The sequence below is a fragment of the Tamandua tetradactyla genome, chromosome 5, assembly GCF_023851605.1.
Source record: "Tamandua tetradactyla isolate mTamTet1 chromosome 5, mTamTet1.pri, whole genome shotgun sequence".
NCBI lineage: Eukaryota > Metazoa > Chordata > Mammalia > Pilosa > Myrmecophagidae > Tamandua > Tamandua tetradactyla.
In genome coordinates, this window is record NC_135331.1 from 167,438,332 (window position 1) to 167,462,163 (window position 23,832).

Genomic DNA, 23,832 nt, shown 5'->3' on the forward strand with positions numbered 1-23,832 from the left:
TTAGTATTGAGTCTATTGAAAACAGGATTAGTCACTATACAAATCTTAGTGTAAAACTTATTAGTGTAAAACAATAATTTGGAACATGTAAAACCAAGAATTTGCTGATTCAATTTTTATGTATATGTATTCATAAATAGAGCTTAAAATAATCTGATAACACTCATTATTAATTTTGGTTTGCTGAAATGCTGATGTAAGAAATGCAATAGAATGCATTTTGCTTAAAAGCAGTTGTCATATTTTAGAAGCTGGACTATGAGTGAATTAAGTGTGGTGTCAGTTCAAAGTCTCAAATGAAACATATTATGTTTAAAGTAGAAGTTACTGTGTGAGATATGCCCATATTTTTGTTTATTATCAGGCCTCTTTAAGGAATTGTTAAGATAGTGGTTTGAATATTCCTAAACCATCAAATTATATTTATTTAAAAAATTATGCCCAAGGTAAAGTCTACACTTCTTCAAATTCAATTGTGTCCCTTCTGCTTCATTATCTATTTTATAATCTTTTGTGATTTTTCTTACTTGATAATATAATAGACATTGTATTCAAATCCATATCTTTTTGCTAATATGATGCTTCAATTATGTAGTAATATCTAAAATTTTCTATAAAACAGAAAAGACCAAAAATATGTATTTTCAGGAACTTCTACTCCATGGCAGACACTTGCAGAGAATGTCAATCTACTATCATTATTATCCGTATTAATAAATAGCACCAGAATGAACTAGTTAAGATGGCATTTTAAAAAGACACTTGAGATGCATTATTTCACTACTTACCTCAATATGTTCTTTGGTAATAAGCCAAGGTCTATGGGCTAACACTTTGTTAAGTTCTCCTAAATTTTGTAGTTTCTGAGGAGCATTTTCTAAACCATTGAGCCACTTGGGGTCCCCACCAACATGAAGGAAATCATTTACATGAAGGTTCACTAAGTAGGAGCATTGATGTCTTGCTGCAGCCTTAAGAGGAAACAATATGATTATTCTGTTCACAAAAATTAAAATCTTAAACTACTACAAATCCTTTTTCTTTAGAATGTGCAAAACAGATAATTAAGTTCTTAGTATGTTTTCAAAATGTCCATAAACTACAGAATTTTCATGTAAACATTGTAAAAATACAAATTCAACATAGAAAGCATCTCAGAAATATTCCAAGAACAAACAAAAATATCTGATAAAAGTATTTGAACTTTAGAAATTCCATCTGTGTACCAACTTTTAGAACCTCAGATTGATAAGAAACTCCAATTAAGTTGTCAACAATAAAATAATGGGATATTTACAAATTAAACAGGATTAGTAGGACTTATATCAATGTGAAATATGTATAATAATGAAATAGATCTGCATTCTACTTTATCCTCTAATTTCTTAAGGATAGTTCTCTACATTGTATGAATACCTATTTCTTTTTCTGTTATACCTGAGAGCATACTCATTTAGAAAGGAGGAAAACAGGTATTACCTAACTGGAATCTATTTTAAGTCAGAATATCAGTATTTATCCCTGGGTTTAAAGCATTAAGTACTGCTTACAGAGGCCAAAAAAAAAGGCAGAAAGAATATGTCACTGAATTTTTACAAACCATTATTCCAATATAGTGCCGATAATGAAGGGGTAATGGCCCGTCCATTTGCAGTAGATAGTGTTGAGTTTTTAAGAAACTTTCTAAATATTGTGGGTGGAAAACCATCACTAATGTGATGTTATCCAAACGACCCAAAGCAGCAAAAGAATCTGCAAATAAAGCATGCATCTGTGCGTCTTCACTCCCCACTTGAAGGATCTGTATAAATGAGAAGAAAAACCATGGTTACATAAACTGTAAATAGGTATTAAAGAAAAAAAATATGCACACACTGTATTCTAAGTGTCATTTAAAAGCACATTAAATTTGACTTAAGAAAGAGGGGTTACAATTCCACAAATTTAAAGTCAACTGTTAACAAAATAGAAGAATAAACAGTCACATACTAAAAGTAGAGGATAAATAACAAAGCCAAACATGAAAGGCCACAACATTGCAAGATAGGCTGCTTGCAGACTTGGCCAGAATCCGGATAAAGAAGCAGATTTAGATTATTAAACTTGCAGACCTTGCAAACAGACACGAAAACCTTTCCTTATAACAATGCCTACTGCCACCCAATTTAAGTAGAACCAAAATTAACTAACAGCAAATACTCCTTGTGAAACATCATAGAGCATAGTTAGAATGAAAGAGCCAATCTAGCATTGATACTAGCCTGTGGAGATAGATGGTCAGGATTAAACTCAGTTTATGGGCACAGCATTTAAATATAAATGAATGAAGTATCATTAATCAAAATCAAGTTTTGGCTTTCCTTGATTAAATATGAGTGTTTAAAGAGCATCATGAAATACTAGAAGTCAACATGACTATAACAGCTTTCTAATCCCCCAGATTCACTGCCAAAGCACGATGATTAAATGTGATCAACTTTGCGTAAAACATGTTGACCAACAGTTGTCCAGATGCCAAAATGTGGGTCATGAAGGCTTTTCCTTAAAAGCATACAGTTCACTATGTACTTTTACAAACAACATACCTCCTTTTCTGGGATGAATGTGCTTGGACCCTGTCCTACTGGTCGAGGAATTCTAATTCCAAGTTCCTAGAAAAGAAAATCACACCGTCTCAGGCCTCCAGCAGTAAACAACTTGAACTGAGGTTATAGGAATGGGAGGGAAAAACATCCAGTTGAACAGGGACAGGCTTGTTTTGGTGGTTTCTTTCCATGGCTATATATACATATCAGTTCTTCTGTTTGCATCACATAGTTAAGAACAGCTTATAAGACTCTGACTAAAAACAATAAAACCTGTTTCAGTAAAACCAGAGTTTTGCATAAAGTACTTGGCAGAAAGTCTAGAACAGAAAGTTCAGCACAGAGCAGCCAACTCTGTGGATTATCAGTGATACAAAATAAGACCAACGTGTTTGTACATCCAAAACCCAACCAAATAAAATAATCACTGGGCATCTTGTCACTGAAGAAATGTGATTATTATATCTATAATTATACCTCACAGTGAAAGCAAAAATATTAAGAAAAATAAAAAGCAGTTATTTAAATCCACAAAAGAGAAAGTGCTGGAGGGCATGTTTTCTATGTAATTGAGTAAAGCAATTTTAGAGAACCTCATTTGTTTATATATTTGACTTAAGTTTTTTATTTGTAGGATGTCATTAACCTTGCTTATATTTTAGAATAATACCCTATAATAAGTGACAGAAGAAAACATATTCCTGCTATTCAAAAAATTATATCAGCACAAAAGCAACCTTTATACAAAATGATGACTATCAGCTTCTGTTGAATTTCTGACCCCATTACATTCATTTCAAACAAAATATATTGGACTAAATTCAACATTTATCTCTTCTCATTTCTTTAATGTTTAAAAAATATTTAAACAAGATGCATATTAGGAAAACATCAGTTTCAGGGGTTTATTAGTCATTTTATAATTGAGTGACACTTTAGTGTATAAAAGGCAGCATTTCAAATGGGAGAGAGATGGATTATCTGAAAAATGATCTTGGGACAATGGATAGCCACTTGAAAAACTGAAGTTGGAACCCTAAGTCATACTTTATTCTTCAATAAATCAGAGTAAAATGTAAAAATAAAAACCAAAACTTTCAGTACTAGAAGAAAGCACTCATCAAGTGGAGAAGGCCTAAGAATGCCACAAAACCCAGAAGTCATAAAATGTAAGACTAATGAATTTGATTACATAATAATAAAGAACTTCACATAGGAAAAATAATCATATAATGAGTCAAAAGCTAACAGAGAACTGGGGAATATATTTGCAACTTATATAACAAAGCTAAGTTCTTTAATAAAGACTCCTACAAACTAATAAGAAAAACCCTAACAACCTGAGAGAAAAAAAGAGCAAAGGAAATGGACAATTCAAAGAAAGGGAAATATAAATGGTTGCAAAGATCTTTGACTCACATGATAAAACAGCTGCAAGTTAAATACTCTGAAATACCATTTTTCACTTAAAAGACTGCTTAAGAGTAAAAAGTTTGATAACATGCTGTGTTGGAAAGGGGTGGAGAAATAGACATTCGTATATATGCTGATAGGAATGTTTTGAAATGTGGGAAAAAGGATCAAGAAATATATAGGAAGTATAAATTACTACAACCTTTATGGAGGGCAATTTGCAGTATTAATCAAAATAAAACAAGTACATACCCTTAATATCGATAATCATCCTAAACTTGAACTTACAGATATACTCAAATTTGTGAAATGTTATATGTAAAAAAATAATCACCGCAACATTGCTTGCAATAGCACAAGATTAAAAGCATCCTAAATGTTAATCAGTACAGTGTTTAATAAAGTTCAATTTGATCATGTATAACAGCATGCAGTCCTTAAAAAGAAAGAAGCAGCCTTATATGGGTTGATTTAAAAGATAAATGATGTGGGGTGGGTATGGAGGGAACAAGGAACATAACATGTATTTATCACATTACTATTTGTAAGGAGAGGAAAAACTCAGCAATTCCATTTCTAGGATCTTATTCCCTTCATTAAAGCCATGTAGATTCTTTTTCTTATTGAGATCAGATTGATAAAATATGGGCCTCTAAACAAAGAGATTGAATGATATTATTTTCATTTTGTTTCTATATCAGATCTACAGCTTATACACCAAACTATTATAAAACAATAGTTTTACAGTTCCAAGAAAGTGGCTGTCAATGCTTCAGAAATGGAATACTTTCTTATGTGTATGGCACGGGTCTTTCACAGTAGTCCTCTATAATTCTTAAATACCTTTAAGTTGGATCTTTGGTTGGAATCACTGTCTTCCCTGTTCCTTGAACTTTCAATAGCCACCAAATCCTTCCTTTCTAAATTCCTTTAGAAATGTTTTCTTTTAGAGTAAAAAACTATTCATTTAAATATAGGATACTTAGAAAAAGCAAACATTCTTGGAAACAGACTGGAGGCCCATTAAGCTAATAACCTCTTAATGTTAAGATCACATTCATCACTTGATGAAGTACCAGTCTTGCAAGAAAGCCAGGTGCTGAATGGGGAACAGAAGAGAGGAGTGGGAAGTTGTCTCTGACATTCAAGATTCCCATTTCATTATTTTACTTCTGGCTAATTTTAGGTAAAAGAGAATTTGACTCAGCTCACACTTGGATTAGCAGGGTCAATATCTTTCAAAGCTAGTGTGGTTGTAAGATGTTTGTGCCATTCTGAAAAAGCAGTAAGGAAAATGGTAGGGAGAAAAAGAAGAGGAAGAGAAAGAAAAGAGTGGGGGGAGTGGTAGAGATAGATTTTATCAATTCTTTCCCTAATAGACAGGGTTGATGATCAAGACTGACACAATGGGAAATACAGTTACTGCTATTCTAGAATCACATGAATTTAGTCTCCCATATGTTTGGAGACTAAAGACAAAAGATGCACTTTGTTTTCTCTCTTTTTCTTAGCTAATAGACTGGATATATGAGAGAGATACAAAAATATGACATGATCTTTGATGAAGAAATAGGGCTGTTCTTGGGTGCTCCTGATGAGTTATGAGATTGCATCCCAATTTATCCAAGTTCAAAAACTGGCAGGAAGGAGATCACTGATTCTATCTAGTCTCCCATTGCATACAAATGCAGCATTAACCTCTGGGAAAAGTAAACAGGTGACAACTACCTTGAAAGGAGGACTATGGGGATTGTACTCATTTAAAGACTCCTCATCTTGGGAAATGTACCGAAGTGTAGCACAAAAAATGGAATAATGTTAAAATAATTTCCCCCTGGCATCAAGAATGGAATGAAGAAAAAAGTAAAAGTACAGAACAGAGTTTGAAGGGGTGGTCTGAAATCAAGACCCTGCTGTTTAATAAGAGTACAATTGTCTCTGACATTTGAAGGGCCCTAACCTGTATAATAGGGAATGATAATGATGAAAAAAAAAAATAATACCAACAATCCCAACTACTTCACAACATTATAAACTATAGAATATTTTACAAATTATAGATGAGCCCATCATTACAGACTTCAGTTTTATTTTAGATATAAGTTCTAAAAAATTTGGTTATACACTGTCTCAAAAAGAGCAGACCTAAGTGTAAAGTAATCATGTTAAAACACTGAATGAAGCTGCATCTGAGCTATAGGTTTTTTTGTTTTGGTTTTTTTTTTTTTTTTTACTATTATTATTACTTTTATTTCTTTTCTCTATATTAACATTCTATATCTTTTTCTGTTGTGTTGCTAGTTCCTCTAAACCGATGCAAATGTACTAAGAAACGATGATCATGCATCTATGTGATGATGTTAAGAATTACTGATTGCATATGTAGAATGGTATGATTTCTAAATGTTGGGTTAATTTCTTTTTTTTCCGTTAATTAAAAAAAAAAAAAAAAAAGAGCAGAGTAGATCAAGTAAGGTGGTACTCCTAGAGTCTGGTTGGCACCCTGACAGTAGTAAATGATATCTGAAAACTAGACTGACTTAGTTTTCTTTTATTCTTTAGCTGACATAAACTTGCAAAAATCAAGCTAGGGCCAATAATAACAACAGCAGCAGCAGTTAATACTTTTATAGTATTTACCGGGAGCCAGGTATTTAATACTTCAACTGTATTTAAGTTCTATCATCTGTAAACAAGGAACATGTATATGATATTAAAGTCTGGAAAAAGTATTTGGTATTTACAATCTTCGTGAAAAAATAATTCAGTCTCTTAGATTGATCCTTATGGCCATCTATGACGCAGTTGGTATTGTCATCCCCACTTTACACAGTTGACAAAAGCCCTGAGATTTGAATCCAAATAGCCTAGATCAGAGTCAATTCTAGTAACTGGTAGAGCTGGGCTTGAATCCAGGAGGTCTGGTTCTAGAGTTGGTATCTTTAATTATTACTCTTTTAAGAGTCCTTAAGAGTTCTTGATACTTTGGAGGTCCCTTTATATATCACGGTATTGTACGACAGTATATGATTGGTTTCTAAAAAGTTAAATTTCAACTTATTGGAAAATTCACTTTTTGAAACACATCTTTCCCTAATCATATGACAAATTAGTTGGTACTCTATTTTCTAGCAGGTGTTGACCAAGAAAGGCACTGTATGTCTTTAAGGAGATGATCACAAGCCAATGTTATTTCATAACTTCCTGTCTATGCTACTTCAATTATTCCTTCATCTGTGGCCATAAGAAACTGAATTACAAACTTCGAACAAAGTTTTGGCCAATCCAGAGTCTAGGAAGCAGAACTGTCACTAGCAGATGGGCTTGTTGAAAAGTAGATGTAGGTGCTAATCACAGGACAATCTTCATAGGCTCTTTGTGAAGATGTGGCTGGAAAAACTAACTTGGGAACTAACAGTCCTCTCCCCTCAACAATCCTAATAAGCATTTTTGAGATAGCAACAGCCTCTACCATCACAACATTGCTTCAAATTTCTAAAATACTGGTTTCCTCAATACTGTATAATACTAGCAAACTAATTTTCAGAGCATGAAAATCTTAATGTTGACAGTACCACAGGAAGGCTATGTGTGTATTATCACAGCATGAATCAGTGCTTGGATACTGAAAGTACTGTTCTAATCAGATGTTTCAAATTTACTAAAGATACATTTATTACTCTATGTCAGTATTCTCAAATAAATGACTGAACTGTTTGCTACAAATGCAAAATGAAAGCATTTGTTGGTTTATGGTAGATAACCACTTGCAAAAAACTAGCTGAAAAATAAAACAATCTAATTATTTGAATCATTTTATTTTTCTGACTAGGTACATTTCTTAAAAACCTGCTATATGTTTTAACCTAATACTGATAATGAGGACATGCATTAATTTGATTTTTTTAAATTACAAAAGCAGGATGTGGGTTTTTTTTTTTTCTTGCAGGGGCAGCACCTGGAATCGAACCGGGGTCTCTGGCATCCGGCAGGCGAGAAGTCTGCCTGCTGAGCCACCATAACCCTGGATGTGTGGTTTTTTCTAAACAAATTTCAACAAGGCAAAGCTATACTGTGTAAAAGTGTAAGTCCTCTTCCCAGTCTCCTTTCTCTGGAAATAATCAGTGCCTATAGCTGGGTGCTAGCCTTTTTTTTTTTTTTAATCATCACAATCAACTTTTTTTTTTACTTCGTGAAAAATAACAAATATACAAAAAAGCAATAAATTTCAAAGTACATCACAACAATTAGATTTCAGATTAGATTTCGGTATGGGCTACGATTCCCCAATTTTAGGTTTTTATTTCTATGGGTGCTAGCCTCTTGGAATTCAAAAATTTTAAATAGAAATGAAGAGATCTAAAACTGCTATTTACTAGGGAATTTATAAATATTGAATGTCTAGGTGCCTTTTTTCCCCCAGTATCTTGGTCTTCTATGAACTATATTCTACAAAAATGAAAACTTTGACTTCAAAGTACTGCATTTATAAAGCTAACTTAGGCTGCATGTGAGCCCTACGCTGCTCAGGAGTTCCATTCCTGGAAAGTGTTTAATTTAAAAACATTATGGGGTGCACAGGTAGTTCAGTGGTTAAAATGCCCGCCTTCCATGCAGGAGACCCGGGTTCAATTCCTGGACCATGCATCCCCCCCCCCCCCCAAAAAAAAACACTATGGAAGCTTTTAGTTGTAATAATCATGTTATTAATTTTTATAAAATAGATAGTTTTCCAATAAAGTGCTATTCCCTAAGTTATCTTCCCCACATGTTGGATTTATTAAAAATGAAATGCAACTATACAAAGCTCCTGCAACTATACAAAGCTCCTTCCTGGTTTCCTGAACACAAGCCCATAGGTACTGTTGTTAAAGTGTAAGCTAAAATGTCTTTATCTTCCAGTTTATATGGCTATATTTAGAAAGTTTAGATCTGATTAGTAACTGTTTCAGTATTTTGCACACAAATATCACTGGAAATAATAAATCTATTCAGACACAATGACTGGACCTTACTTCCACCCCAAATGGGAAAAAATCTGTTAGGGCCTGCAAAAAGAAACTGTAAATGTTAACTCAGCAATTCATGCTGTTTTCTCTCTTTGGTAAAGTTTCTAAGGCAATATTATAAGACACTTATTAGGCTTTTCTATTATTTGTAAACAAGGAGCTAATGTATCCATGAACATTAAAATCTAGAAAAAGTATTTGGTGTTTTGCAACCTTCATGAAGAAGTGTCTTCATTTAACACCTAAGATACGCATAGTATAATTATACATACATTAAAGCATACTTAAAATGATCATAATGCAGACTCCATTTACAAAAATAAAATTACTAAAACAATCATTTTAGTAAGCAAAGCTACTAAAGTAGTAGCTTTTTTTTCTCTACTTTTTCTAGTAATTCAAATTTAGGCTCCTCGGACTTAGGCAAAAATACAACATTCTGATTTCAATTCAAATTTTTTTCTCCCTTAACACCTTTTGAATCAAAGTTTCTTAAAAGTTCAGATTTTAGCTAAGGTTATTCCTAACTTCCAAATGGTGCATATTTGCAGCCACTTAGGAAAAAGCAAAATGTCACAATTATATAAATGGCTTTTTCTTGAAGACCAATTCAGACTCAAAAAGGATGGTTTAAAAAACAAGACCAAACCCTGTGCATAACGTCATAGAGCTTGCAGTACATATTTATTCCAGGCAGCATCATCTTTTAACTGACTCAAATGTCTTTTTTGTGTGTGTGCAGGGGATGGGGGTGGCTGAATAATCTGTTTTGACAAGACGCTGAGGGAAAAAAAAAATCAACAGGCTGTTTTATCTTAAGACTAGAGCTTTGTTCGGTTTCTGACTTGTGGAGACATGTACAAAAGACAATGTTATTTACGTTTTGGAGACTTCCACTTAAAGGACCAAGGCAGCTGTCTCTCCAGCCTCAGCAGTTTCCACCGTGGGACGACTCACGGCTGAAAACGTCTCCCACGCTCCACAGGCCGCCCCTTCACCTGGCGGCGTCGCTCCACCGGCGTCCGCCCCCGGCAGCGGTTCCCGACACTGTTAGGGTGCGATTCTGCCAGGGCGACGCGACCTCCGTGCAGAACCGGCATCTCGGCCGGGAACGCCGCGCCCGCCCGCCCACCTGGTCCCTAGCCCGGTACCTCGTCCTGGCCGCGGCCCGCGCCACACTGCTTGCAGCCCAGCAGCTCCGAGACGGCCAGCGAGGCCGTGTACGCCTCGTTCGCAGCGGTGGCCAGGCGCATATTGACGCGCGGACGCTTGCGGACGCGGAGAGAGCCCGCGGCGGCGCAGAGGCGACGAGCGCTCGGGAGCCGGCGGCGGCGCTGGGCTGCAGCGCCTCAGTCCGCGCGGACGGCGGGGGGCGGGGCGGGGCGAACAAACAAGCCGCGCGACCGTCGCTCCGGGGCCCTGGCGGCCGCGCGCGCCGAAGTGGGTCCGCGGAGCCCCGCCCCCTAGCACGCCGGGGCTGAGGAAAACAACTCCGGGGGCGGAGCTCCGCGCTCCGCGAAGAGCCTCGGGTCGAGAACCGCGGGGTGGGCCGGGATGAATGCCCGCCGGGGCTGGAAGGTGCAGTGGCGAGCTCTGGGGCGTCAGTGGAAGGACACACTGCCCCGGGCCGCCCAGCATCAGCAGCCAGGAGCTGCCCTCTCCCCACCAGTTCGGGTCTACTTACCTAGAGCCAAACAGCGACCAAGCGACTGACCCTGACATGCCAAGGAGGAATCAATTTCTCTTTAAATTAATAAACTATTAAATTTCCCCTTCTTCCTTTCCAGTAATGCCCAAGCAGAACGCTACATGGGTGAGAGAATGCCGTAACAATTACATGGTCACGGCCTATATTCAACGTAAAATTTATTTTTGGTAAGCTATGTAAAGACTAAAAATATCACTTTCCTAAACAGATAAGTCTTGGTAGCCCTACGATCTCTGAGTTACCTTTCTTCTTCCCAAATATATTTGGAGGCCTTAAAAATGATAATTTTCCCTCATACGGGTTATTACGGAGCACAAATAATTGACATTGCTGGATCCGGAACCCAAATCGCTCAAGTCCTGTGTCAATATTATTTTCTTACATGGCTCCACGAACTTCTTTTAAACCAACCCCTTGATGTAAAAGATTTGGCAAAGGATGGTGGTGATAATATGACAACCATTGTGAATGTAATTAATACCACTGAATTATTTGTTTGAAATTGGTTAAAGGGGGGAATTTTATGTTATATATGTTACCACAATGGAAAAAAAAAGGCTAGGTGTTTTTTCCATGTTTGCCTTTGTGTTGTCAAAGGCTTACATTCTCAGGTTTTAAAAATTTTGGGACATTCTGAAAGAAGGAAATAAGCAGGATTTAAATAATTAAATATGGGCAGACAGAATCAGGACTTCTAAATGAAGAGACGTTTTAGTCTTAGTAATGAGGTTACAATGTTTCAGAGGACACAAGTTACTCTGTTAGCTATTAAACTGTCATTTTCAAAGAAGCAGGTTAAAATGGTTACTTTTTATTTATCTCCTCAAGATAAAAAGATAAATGTTACACGTTTTCGTAAACTGCTTTTATAAATTGCTAACGCACCCAAAATATCTTTACTGGTCAAGAGAAACAATTTTGGGTTAATGTAACTGAAGAAAAGGTTTACAGAGGCTTCTAAGCTGTCTTCCACTGAGCACAGCCTGCCCCCCCCCCCATTAAAAAGTATAATCAAATGCCCACTCAGCCATAAACAAACAAGCTCAGCAAATCATATTTGCAGCAAATGACGTACCCTCCAAGATAAGCTGGTTGTAAATGAATAACTTGGAAACATAAAGTGGACTTGATGAATGGGGCGGCTGTGAGCTACAAAGCCCAGATAATGAGGGAAGTACAAGAAAAATGATGACTCTGGTTCCAAAATAGTTGATCTGTGATTTTATTTTCTGGAAGGAATAAAATAGTGAGCTTAGCTGTCTAATAGGGCATAACCTTGTTTGTGACATTAAAACTGTCATTTGCAACATAGAGAATGCTTATCTATTTTGTAATGGGAGGTGAAGGAAAAACATGTTCAGCTTGCTCAAAAGTGGTTTAAACTACTTAAATCCAAGTTAAAATGGAAAACTCTATACATATAGTGTATGATATTTATGCTTGATAAATATTTATTGAAGAAATATAGACTAAAATTGTGTAGGAAGCTACAATTAGGATTTCTAGAAAGTTTCAATTTATTATTCATTTTGATGCTGCCAATAAATAAGTTTTATGTGAAAAGAGAATAATTTTAATTTTTAATTGAATTCATTGATTTGCTAAAAACCTTCAAATCATCAAATGTCAAGATCCTTTTATGGTCTCTATTACTAAGATTTTCAAAAAGTACTAATTTCTGCTCTTTTCCATAGAGTAGTATTGTGAATTAGTTACTCTATTTGCCAACATAAAAATATTGCCTCAGAACATCTATAGTAACCAAGAATTCCAACAAATGTACTAGCAATTGACTTGCAAATATCATTATGTAGATTTCATTTCTGGAAATGTTCTGCTCTAAATCATTCAATAAAAATTTTGTATTTTCCAGAGATTTTACTTCTCAAGGAGGCCATATGTTATGAAGGTGCTTATCCTGATCAACCCCCCAGGGCAGAGTTTATGATAAGCAACCAATGAACATCTGCTTAAAAGATGAACATCCTGATCACAAAATAGTGATCAGAAAGAACTATGCTTTTGATATTTACCATAGGTCATCATTTTAAACCAGTAGTTATTTTGCAAAGTCTGCTATTTAGACATTTCTTTTCAACATTTTATTTCTGCTGGAAAAAAACCTGACATCTTATCCAAGCAGTAACAGAAATTCTGAAATATATCCTTTCCATTTAAAATGTTTTAGCAAACTAATTTAGCTAATCAAAGTAAGGTTTGTTATCTTTACATGTGTCCATAGTAATAATGCTTAATTATTATGTCTTATTTCTGGAACACCTATGAAAAATGATGGTGTGAAATGTTGATCTGAGCAGGGAATTATGAAATATTAGGGAAGTTCAGATATGGAGTAGGGATAAAAAGACAGGCTTCTGAGTAAAAGACATCTGAGCTGGAGTTTAGAGGATTAGTAGAGAAGCCATGGCAAGAAAATTGGTGGGAGGGTGGGGAAGGAGAGGATTTGGGAGGGCAGACAGATTTCTAAGCAAAGGAACCAGTATGTGCAAAATCTCAGGGGTCAGAGAGAGGGAAGTCCATTAGGTTGAATAAAGGAAATCATTGGATCTCGAGAAAAGAGTAAAGAGAGTAATGGAAAGAGTCTAGGTAAAAGACAAGCAATTATGAGGAACCTTGATTGAGCTTTGTCACAGAATCTGAATTTCATTAACTTTTTTTGTATTTTTAAAAATGTTTTTATTGTGAAATATAACATTTATACAAAGAAAAGAAAGAAAAGCAATAATTTTCAAAGTAAAATTCAGCAAGTAATTACAGAACAGATTTCAGAGTTATTTATGGGTTAACATTCCACTAATTCAGATTTTTCCTTCTAGCTGTTCCAAAATACTGGAGACTGAAAGAAATATCAATATAGTCATTCAGCAAACTCATCTGTTAAATCCTGTTTTCTCTGTTATAACTCCTCCTCCTCCTTTGATCCTCCTCTCAATCTATAGGGATTTTTAGGCAATGCCCATTCTGACTTTTTCATGTTGAGAAGGGTGTCCACACTAAAGGATGAGGGATGTAATTAGTTGATAATCTTGAAGAGGCTGGTCCCTCTGAGGTCATGATTTATCTGGCCTAGGAACCCTCTGGAAATTATAAGTTCAAGGAAAGCAAACTTATTGCATAAAATTTTTATAGCGTCTCAGTTCAAGCCCTAGGTGTTCTTAAGAGTTAACAGAAGTCACGTTAGTTGGGGTGTAGCAAGCCATGGCAATTAACATTATCTAACTGAAGCTTGCTTAAGAGTAGCCTCCAGGGTGATGTGATGGTGGCTCAGTGGTGCAGTTCTCGCCTGCCATGCCAGACACCCAGGTTTGATTCCCTGTGCCTGCCCATGCAAAAAAGAAAAGAAGAGTAGCCTCTTCACTCTACTTTGAATTACAGTCACTTTTGTCGAACTATTGACAGTTTTAAAGAGTAGAGTGACATGAGATTTGTATTTCAGCTAAAGTTTTGAAAAAAATATATTGGAAGGGGAAAACTGAAGGCAGGGAGATGAGTTAGGATGGCTGTTGAGGTAATCTTGAGGAGGCAAGAAAGTGGTCTGAAGAACAATGAGAAAGAAGAAAGGTGTAAGAAGGAAGGTAGATTTCATCTGTGCAACATCAGTTTTGGAATTTAGGAGATAAATCTCAAATATCTGTCTCCTGCCTTCCCTGAATCCACAGGATTTTTTTTTTTTTTTACATACGCCCTCCCCACCCCCTCACCAATCACCAGCATTTCAATCTACTAAATTTATTTTAATATTTGTTCCTCCTATTATTTATTTTTAATCCATATGTTTTACTCATCTGTAGATAAGGTAGATAAAAGGAGCATCAGACACAAAGTTTTCACAATCACACAGTCACATTGTGAAAGCCTATATCATTATACAATCATCTTTAAGAAACATGGCTACTGGAACAAAGCTCTACATTTTCAGGCACTTCCCTCCAGCCTCTCCATTATATCTTGACTAACAAGGTGATATCTATTTAATGCATAAGAATAACCTCCAGGATAACTTCTTGACTCTGTTTGGAATCGCTCAGCCATTGACACTTTATTTTGTCTCATTTTCCTCTTCCCCCTTTTGGTCGAGGAGGTTTTCTCAATCCCTTGATGCTGAGTCTTAGCTCATTCTAGGATTTCTGTCCCACATTGCCAGGAAGGTCCATACCCCTGGGAGTCATGTCCCACGTAGAGAGGGGGAGGGCAGTGAGTTTGCTTGTGTTGGCTGAGGGAGAGAGGCCACATCTGAGCAACAAAAGAGGCTATTTTGGGGGTGACTCTTAGGCCTAATTTAAGTAGGCTTAGCCTATCCTTTGCGGGGTTAAGTTTCAAATGAACAAATCCCAAGATTGAGGGCTCAGCCTATTGCTTTGGTTGTCCCCACTGCTTGTGAGAATATCAGGAATTCTCCACATGGGGAAGCTGAATTTTCCCCCTTTCTCACCATTCCCCCAAGGGGGCTTAGCAAATTCTTCTTTATTCACTGTTCAGATCTTCTGGGATTTATCAGGGCATCACTCTGGAAAAACCTACAAAATCTCATGCCCTACTCAAGGTTCCATGTACTTATGGTGTTCAATTAAGCTGTCCACATAAATTATATTAGGAAATGCACTAGTTAAAATATAAATTTTATAACAAATAAACATTTTTTTGCTTTAATCTCACATATAAGTTAGTTTTAAAATATGAATTACCATCTATTTTCAACACCCTGCAATATTGATGTTCTTTTGTTCTTCTTCATGCAAAAACATTTTTTTTTTAGTCACTGTCATTATACACTCTAGGCATTCTTAGATTATACCATCTCAGTCTTTATCGTCTATCTTTCTTTCTGATTTCATTTGTGCCCCAGGCCTCCTCCCTCTATCATTCTCACATTCAGCTTCATTCAGTGTTCTAACATTATTGTATTACGTTAGGTAGTATTGTGCTATCCATTTCTGAATTTTTACAATCAGTCCTGTTGTACATACTGTATCCCTTCAGCTCCAATTACCCAATATCTACCCTATTGTATCTCCTGATGGTCTCTGTTCCCAACTGAAATTCTCCAAGTTCATTCACTAATGTCAGTTCATATCAGTAAGACCATACTGTATTTTTTTGTCCTTTTATTTCTGGCTAATCTCACTCAGTATAATATCCTTAAGGGCCATCCATGTTGTTACATCCTTCATAACTTTATTTTGTCTTACAGCTGCATAATATTCCATCCTATGTATATAACACAGCTTGTTTAGCCACTTGTCTGCTGATGGACATTTGGGCTGTTTCCCTCTGTTCGCTATTGTAAATAATGCTGCTATACACATTGGTGTGCAAATGTCCGTTTGTGTCCTTGCCCTCAGGTTCTCTGAGTAGATACCTAGCAATGGTGTTGCCAGGTCATATGCAATTCTATATTTAGCTTCCTGAGGAACCACCAAATTGCCTTCCATAGTGGTTGCACCATTTGACATTCCCACCAACAGTGGATAAGTGTGAACCCACTGGATTTTAAAAAGTCAATTTATAAGAAAGTATAAGAAGGAATTTCTTTAGTAGAAAGAATATTAATCAGGTTAAAAGACATAATTATGCTTTTATGGGCCACGCATGAAACCTTAAATTATCTCATTCACCAAAAGAATTAAAGTGCTGTAGATTTGCAGATCTGTTCATCAGAATCAGAATTATATTTAATAATGGTTAGAAAACTCATGCAGCAATGGCTTTAGCCACTTAACCAAAGAACTCCTTTAAAAGTGGGGGTAGAGCTTGCTAGATTTATGTGGTTTAAGCATTCTTGGAAAATCCCATATTGTTATTTAAAACATTTCATTTAGAATGGATGGTGGTTTATAAGATTACTTCTGCTTACTAATTTTGTCAAGTTTTTTTTTTTTCCTCCAGCTCATATCTTCCTGTTTTTATGTATATAGTTTGTCTGCTAAGCACTTTTCTTTTTCCTTTTCAACATCATGCTTTGGGTACATTTAGCATTGAACTTTAATTTTATATTATCCCTTTATTTGTTCTCTACTTTTTTCACTTTTTCAATGTATTTTTAGAATTTTATGCATACAAAAGAGCAAGAATGCTGATAAATCTTTGTTCTCTCCTCTAGAGTTTCTTCTTTTAGAAATGTACAGTGTTTTAAATCTCTATGCATGGATTTAGAAATATAGGCCATCACTAATATTTGTAAATAGGCTTTTTCTAAAAAGTATCAGTGGCATTGAATTAGAAAATCACCTTCACTCAAAGAATTAGGTGTTAAAAAGTGGTCACGGTTGGTCTGAGGGTTGTGGATTATTGTTAAACTGTTTAACATTGTCTCCCCCCCACAACCATGCTTGACTAACTAAAAAAAAAAAAAAAAAGTCAGGTTTTCCAGCTGTTGATAATAAGACCAGTCACATATTAACTTCTAAATATCAGACACTAAGCACTTTTCACATATGCAGATATAATTATTCCCATTTCACAACAGGAATAAAGCAGAAATGCAAAAAGCATGGGTAATTTGTCCAAGGTTATAAAACTAGGAAAATGTACTTATCTGAATTCAAAGGAGCAGTCACTATTGCTGAGTTGCTTCTTTTAATGAACATATATATTTTTTGAGTTTTTGGTAACTATGTATTAGCCTAAATTTTGATTTTGGGAGCAAGAAAAGAGGGTAGAAAGTAAGAAAAAATTATCTCCCTTTCTTATACTCAGGGTGAGAGCTGGTAAAACAACAACAATAATAACCCCAACAACAAACCTACAACAAAATCATGGAATGGGTGATCTCAGTCTTTGAGAGCGTCTCTCCTTCATTTCTTTATCTCTCTCACTCCTCAGTGTTTCTTCCCAGGCTTTTGGTGGCCTCATGCTACCCAGAGCTCCTTCAGTACCTATGAGTCTACCTGCCCTGATAAATGCTCCTCACATTACCCTACAGCCACTCATTATAAGGTATTCGAAGAAATCAGGCTTCTTACACTGATTCACACTATTGGAAGAGTGACCCATATATTTATTTATTTAATCTGTCCCAATAGAATGTATGGCCCATGAAATCAGATGCTTATCTTTTTTTGTTTACTGCTGTATTTCCAATGCCCTTGGGCCCAGCACCCAGTAGAACATCAATAAATGTGTTGACTGAATGAAGTCTGCAGAGATGTTTCCATTAAAAAAAGAAGCTTAACATGGTTGAAAGCTTAATAATGAATTTCAAGTGCAATATTTAGTTTTTAAAGATTTGGGCTATCTAGACAAACATTTCTGGAGGCGTGGGAGCCAATACACAGGCAAGCAGGCTCTACTTGGAGTCAACTTATCCTTGGTTCAGTTCTGCTAAGCAACTCCTGTTTTTTATAGTCTCGGCCCTTCTTCTCCTTGGGAACCCACAGATATTCCCAAGCTTCTTTGATTTTCCTGAGCCTGCTTTCCCACACTACCATGATAGTAGCTATATAGGTTCTGGCAGCAGCATACATGGATACAAGCCAGGCAGACAATTACTGGTCAGACACTGCCTGACTAAACACCATTATGTGACAAGATTCATGGAATATTTTGCAACCCATTTGGCTTTAAACATTCTCAAGTCTAGCCAATGTAGAATGGTAAGAAAGGAAGTGTCTGTCGAGATATCAAAATTAAACAAGACATTTCATTCAGAAATGTTACGCCTTTTAGAGGAGAATTAATTTTCAGCATCATTTTTTATTTAAATAAGAAGGGGTGTGTTTAATTTGGAATAATATAAGATCCAGGAAAAAAGATGAGTAGTTCTCCCTGGCTGGAGTATGGTAGGGAACTGAGAATTAAGACTTTATCCCTTATGTTCTTAGGAGATACTGAAGGCTTTAAATAAGAAGAAAGAAATACTGATACAAACTCAAAAAATCAGTAATTGAAGGTACTAAATATATGACATATGCAAACAGAAAATATTTCTCAGGCTGTGTGTGCATACTGTGTCGTATAATTTTTAAAAATTTTTGAGGAGCTGGATTTCATTTGTACCTAAAACCATGAAAATATTTTTAAAATTCTCAAAGTGCTTCTATTTGTAGGTGTATGGTGAGAACTAGTTTTAATATGCAACCTATAATTTTAAATCCGAGGAATATATTAGCCAGGGATAATATAAAAAAAGTATTTTACAAATAGATTAAAGCCTAACCTAATATTGTAAACTTATCCTGCCTTGGTGGAACTGAACTCTCAAGTATTTATTACTTTTATAAATTTGTATTTAGTCATGTTTAAATGTTTAGGCCAACTGCATATTAATGAGTCACTAACTTAATCATGCTTGAATTTTAAACGTTTTACTCACACTGAGGAGAATTTTGATCCAAAGAAATAAAATCCTACTGACAATATGTTAAAACCTTTTCATCAAGATATCCTTTGTTTATAACAGCAATTCTGCCTCCCCTATCCAAATCACCCACTCTGATCATTACCACCAAATGGTGAATAGCGTTCTGTAATTTGTTTTTCTTGCACAACTTGCAGAATCCCCACTTAGTTCCTTTGTACTAATCTTTAATTGTAGGTCCTTTAATCCTTTAAATCACCTTCCTTCTTTGCCTCCTTCTGAGGTCTCTTGTTTTCCAAGAAAGTATTAAGTTGTAGATCCTTAACCTGGGCACAAACTACAAGTCCACATCTGGAGACTACCTGCATGTTATCAAGTATCTTGGAAATGAAATATTGTTCACTAAACTTTCCCATCTGCTCTTCTGCCCTCTAAAATTTTCACTGTCCCTCTGTGGACCATTCAGGGCACTGTAGTTCAACAAATGTTTATCTAATATACATATATAAATATACATTTATCTAATATACAACAAATGTTTATCTAATATAATATATACATATATATGTTTGCTTGTAACTACCATCTTTGTGTTTAGCTGAAATATACTCTAAAACAGAGCAATACCACTTTAAAAATTAAGTTTTTGCAAGGGCTCAAATTTGAACAGAATTTAAGATCATTTCAATTTGTAATAATAGAAAATATGACTTGTCTAATTTTCATTTTCTTATTTTTGGCAAAGAATTGAGAAATACTAAATTAGGATGTTATCCAGATGATATAAATTTGAGAAAGTACTCTTCTTAATTTATCATTCTAATTTTAAAAATATATTTTGGCAAAGGCTTATGTATGTGTGCCACTACTATTATTTCATCAGTTAATAAAAATCTTAATATTATGTAATGACTTAGCATTCAATTATTCATAACTTATAAATATTTACTGAATGCCAATTATGTGCACTTAATATTTTAAATCCTATGAATAAGCAGAAATATCTTCATTTAAGATTGGGCTTAGTGTCTTTTATTTAGACAACCTACCACATGATAAGTCATGCTGATGGCAGATAGCTTGGAATTTTGTTAGGGAGTACTAAATGAGGAGGCATCCAGTTTATTGCCCAACTCTTAAAAAAAAAGCCTGAAAATCATTTAACTCATTTAACCCCTCTAGTTTTAGTCTCCTCAAATATAAAATGAAAGACAATTGAATTTCATGGTCACTCAAACTTTATTTCAACTCTAAAATTATACTCTTTTAATATAATTCCTGATTTTATCAAAGTTATATGTTTTAAGCTAACTAGAACTCAGCTTCCATTGACCCCTAACTCAAGGCTTCTTTGTACAATATCAGTGGTTTTCAAATTGTATTCCGTGAAATACATTCCTTACAAGTACTTTAGAGATATTAGAAATATTAGATTTGAATTTTTTCTCAAGGCAACCAACAAAATTATGTCCAACAAAAACACAGTGGAGACCATCAAAGTAATAATTTGTTGCCACTAGTAATTCAGTTACTAAACTAAATAATTCTTCCACCATCTCTGTAAGCAAGTTTATATTCCTGTGAATGTGGCACTTATTAAAAAGGGTGTAATTTGTTAGTCTTTTAAAAAATTCATGCCTGTATACATGTGCTCTAGAAAACTATAGAAGTGAGTGGACTGGAATAGCACATGGGTACTTTGCTTTAAGAAATGTCAGGTGAGGCTCGGGTACATTTGCTTGGTACACACCCGTGTAAGGATTTGTAATAGTAAAGGAGTACATTGCACATACCATCATGATAATATCACATTAGTTTTAGTGTATAGTGTAAATTTTGGTACTTCATTTCTTACTTTCACATTTATGATAAAGAATGGAAGCAGTTTGATATCAATAATTCTTTTGATTTGTTTTGTTGTTGTTGTTCATGCTTCTGGATCAGTTTAACTGCAGAGGATCTGGCATGCAAGGTAAGCTATTAAAAACTGTATCCATTCAAAACTACTTACTTTGTGACTCTAAATTTTCTTGATACTGTGCATATAAGGAAATACAGAAATAAGACTGCAGCTATTACCTATAATCTCTTAATTTCAAATTAAAAGTATACGATGCTTTTTGATGTTAAAAATCTTTATAAGATAATTTTTTCCTGATAGGTAGGGCTAGTCTGAGAAAAATCTATCTGAGAAATATCCTGGCTTTGCTTCATGAAATTGTTTTTTAAAAATAAGAAAAAACACTTTGAATCTATTGGCCAGTATTTCCTCTGCCATCAGTAGGACCCCAGCTCTATACTTTCCACCCCAATCTATTCTGTTTACTTCACAATACCATACAGCAGTGATAAAAATGGCTGTTTTTAAAAAACTTTTCATTTTTATTTTATTTGGGGTTCATGGTCTGGGAATTGAACCCGGGTCTCCCATATGGAAGGCAAGCATTCTACCACTAAACCACCCGTGCACCCAGAAAACTTTTTGTTTTAAATTACAGATTTCATAACTAGGAAACAAAAATTGTTACAATGCACAGTGCTTATTCAGATTTCACCAGTTTTAATCTGTGTGTGTATATGTTTAGTTTTATTCAATTTTATTACATGTGGATTGATACATCTACCAATGTAATCAAAATACAGAACTCCATCACACAGGGCTCTGTGGGGCTCTCTAGCCACTCCTATCATCCCTCCCACCTCTTAATCCTTGGCAACCAATACCTGATTTCCATCTCTGCAATTTTATTTCAGGAATATTATATGTGACGTTTTGAGATTGGTCTTATCTACACAGTATGATTCTCTTGAGATCTAGCAGGTTGTTGCATGTATCAACGGTTCATTCTTTTTTATTGCTTAGGTATCAATTCATCACAGTTTCTTTATTTATGTATTGAAGGACATTTTGGATTGTTTCCAGTTTTGGGAATAAAGCTGCTCTTGATACATACACACACACACACAAAATAGCTTCATTGTTTTCACCAACTGACTTGATAATAATTTTATTAATTTGAACTTAATAAAGAAACAATTTTAAAATTATTTATTAATAAATACATAATACACTATTTCTTAATAAAATTAATGAATAAATAACATCATTTATTAATAAAATACCAGTTTTACATATTGTATATATATCAGCATTCTGGTAAAATTGTTTGATAAAAGACTATGCTGACAAAAAATTTTTTTAAAACATTTGAATATACCACATCTCATGACCCAAACAAATACCAGAGCTCACAATATGCTGGTCTGTAGCTCCATACATTACTTACTAAAGGCTAGGGTCAAGGATTTCTATTGTTTCTAGCAGAATGCTGTGAGTATATGTGTGTATGTGTGGGGGGATGGTGATGGTTCTAGTTCAAAGTCTCATTCCCATCAATACCAAAAAGAATCTTTTTTTAAAATACAGTTATATTGGAATACACTCGCACACCATACAGACCATCTCAAGTATTCAATCACTGGCTCGCAGTATAATCATGTAGTTGTGCATACATCCCCACCATCAATTTTGGAACATTTTCATTACTCCAGAAAGGAAATAAAATTAAAAAATAAAACCCAAATCCTCCCATACCCCTTATCCCTCCCCCTCCCCCATCACTGACCAATAGTAACCAAATAGAGTCTTAAAGAGAATGACTCTTTGAACCACAACGGTTCATGAAGGTCTACTGCATTAGAAACCAAACTGGCCTTCCAGTACAACTTTCATTTAGCCTACCCTGAATCTGCTCTATAACTAAAAGGATTATCGATTCCTCCAGCCCTTCTCTTGAAAACATGAATAAAGTCAATTTTATCCTTCAGTGACACATGCTAAGATCAATAATGGCCTTTATTCTAAATCATAAAAATGTGATTGAATAAATAACTATTTTCACATCACATTTCAATTGAAAATTTTTTCAGTAAAGTATTCTGGATTTGCTTTTATTAACAAGGATATTATTGACATTCAAATAATCTTTAGTGTTTATAACAGTCAGGTTTAAAAATACTATATTTGCACTCTACAATTAGAATTTGCTTTTTTATGTCAATAAGTTCAGCTTTCAAGTATTCAACAAGATTCAAAAAATTAAACGAGTACTTTGTGCATCATAAATACACAATTAAAACCTTAAAATAGTGCAAATGAAATTTATAAATAGGTGGGTTTAAAAAATATCTAGACTTCAAAAGATTACAAGCAAACAAACAAACATTATGTGGATCAGGGGAAAGAGTAAATCAGAGTCAAAAGCACCAGGGTGCAGTTCAAATAAGTCATACCCAACTTTTAATTTTCCCTATGCACAAAAAATTAACAAGCTTAGCAACAGCTTTTAGCCAATTACAAAGCAGACAAATAGGTAAGAATTTAACCACTCCAGATACCAATGTGTTCCAACCTTCAATGTTTTTTTAATCATATAGTATCAGAACACAGTAAGATATAAAACAGAATATACCATGTTGGGTTAAAAGTAACCTAAAAGGATAAAATCTCTTCAGCAACCCTTAACAAAATTTATCAGATTTCAATAACATAGCTATAATTTTGTTTTCATCTTTATTGTACCAGATACTGTATATATTAAAGTTACCTTTAAAATATTAGCATATTTTTAATAAAAAATATTGAATTCTGTGAAGTTTTCTTGCTTGTTTGGGAATGGAGGATAAGACTTTGTAAGAAAAGATTCTTCTCTTTTAAAATTCCCTAATATCTAATTTCCAAAATCCATAAGGAGAAATGAAACATAAGTCCAAATCCAAAAATATAAAATATGAGTAAAA

At 34.9% G+C, this 23,832-nt stretch overlaps 1 protein-coding gene across 4 annotated transcripts in view; it reads right to left on the reverse strand.

Moving 5' to 3' along the window:
• Window positions 1–23,832, reverse strand: part of SESN1 (sestrin 1) — a 119,241-nt gene that overhangs the window by 12,240 nt on the left and 83,169 nt on the right. For 3 of the 4 annotated variants that reach the window (XR_013176335.1, XM_077162599.1, XM_077162601.1), the window contains 3 exons: window positions 2,586–2,651; window positions 1,601–1,801; window positions 789–971 (listed from right to left, as the gene is read on the reverse strand). Coding sequence is in view for 3 of the 4 variants with exons in the window: in XM_077162599.1 (XP_077018714.1) it covers window positions 789–971; window positions 1,601–1,801; window positions 2,586–2,651 (450 nt within the window). In the remaining variant the exon portion in view is untranslated. Of the gene's footprint in view, window positions 1–788; window positions 972–1,600; window positions 1,802–2,585; window positions 2,652–10,158; window positions 10,311–23,832 lie in introns of those variants that run through there. The other variant, XM_077162600.1, reaches the window with a different exon arrangement.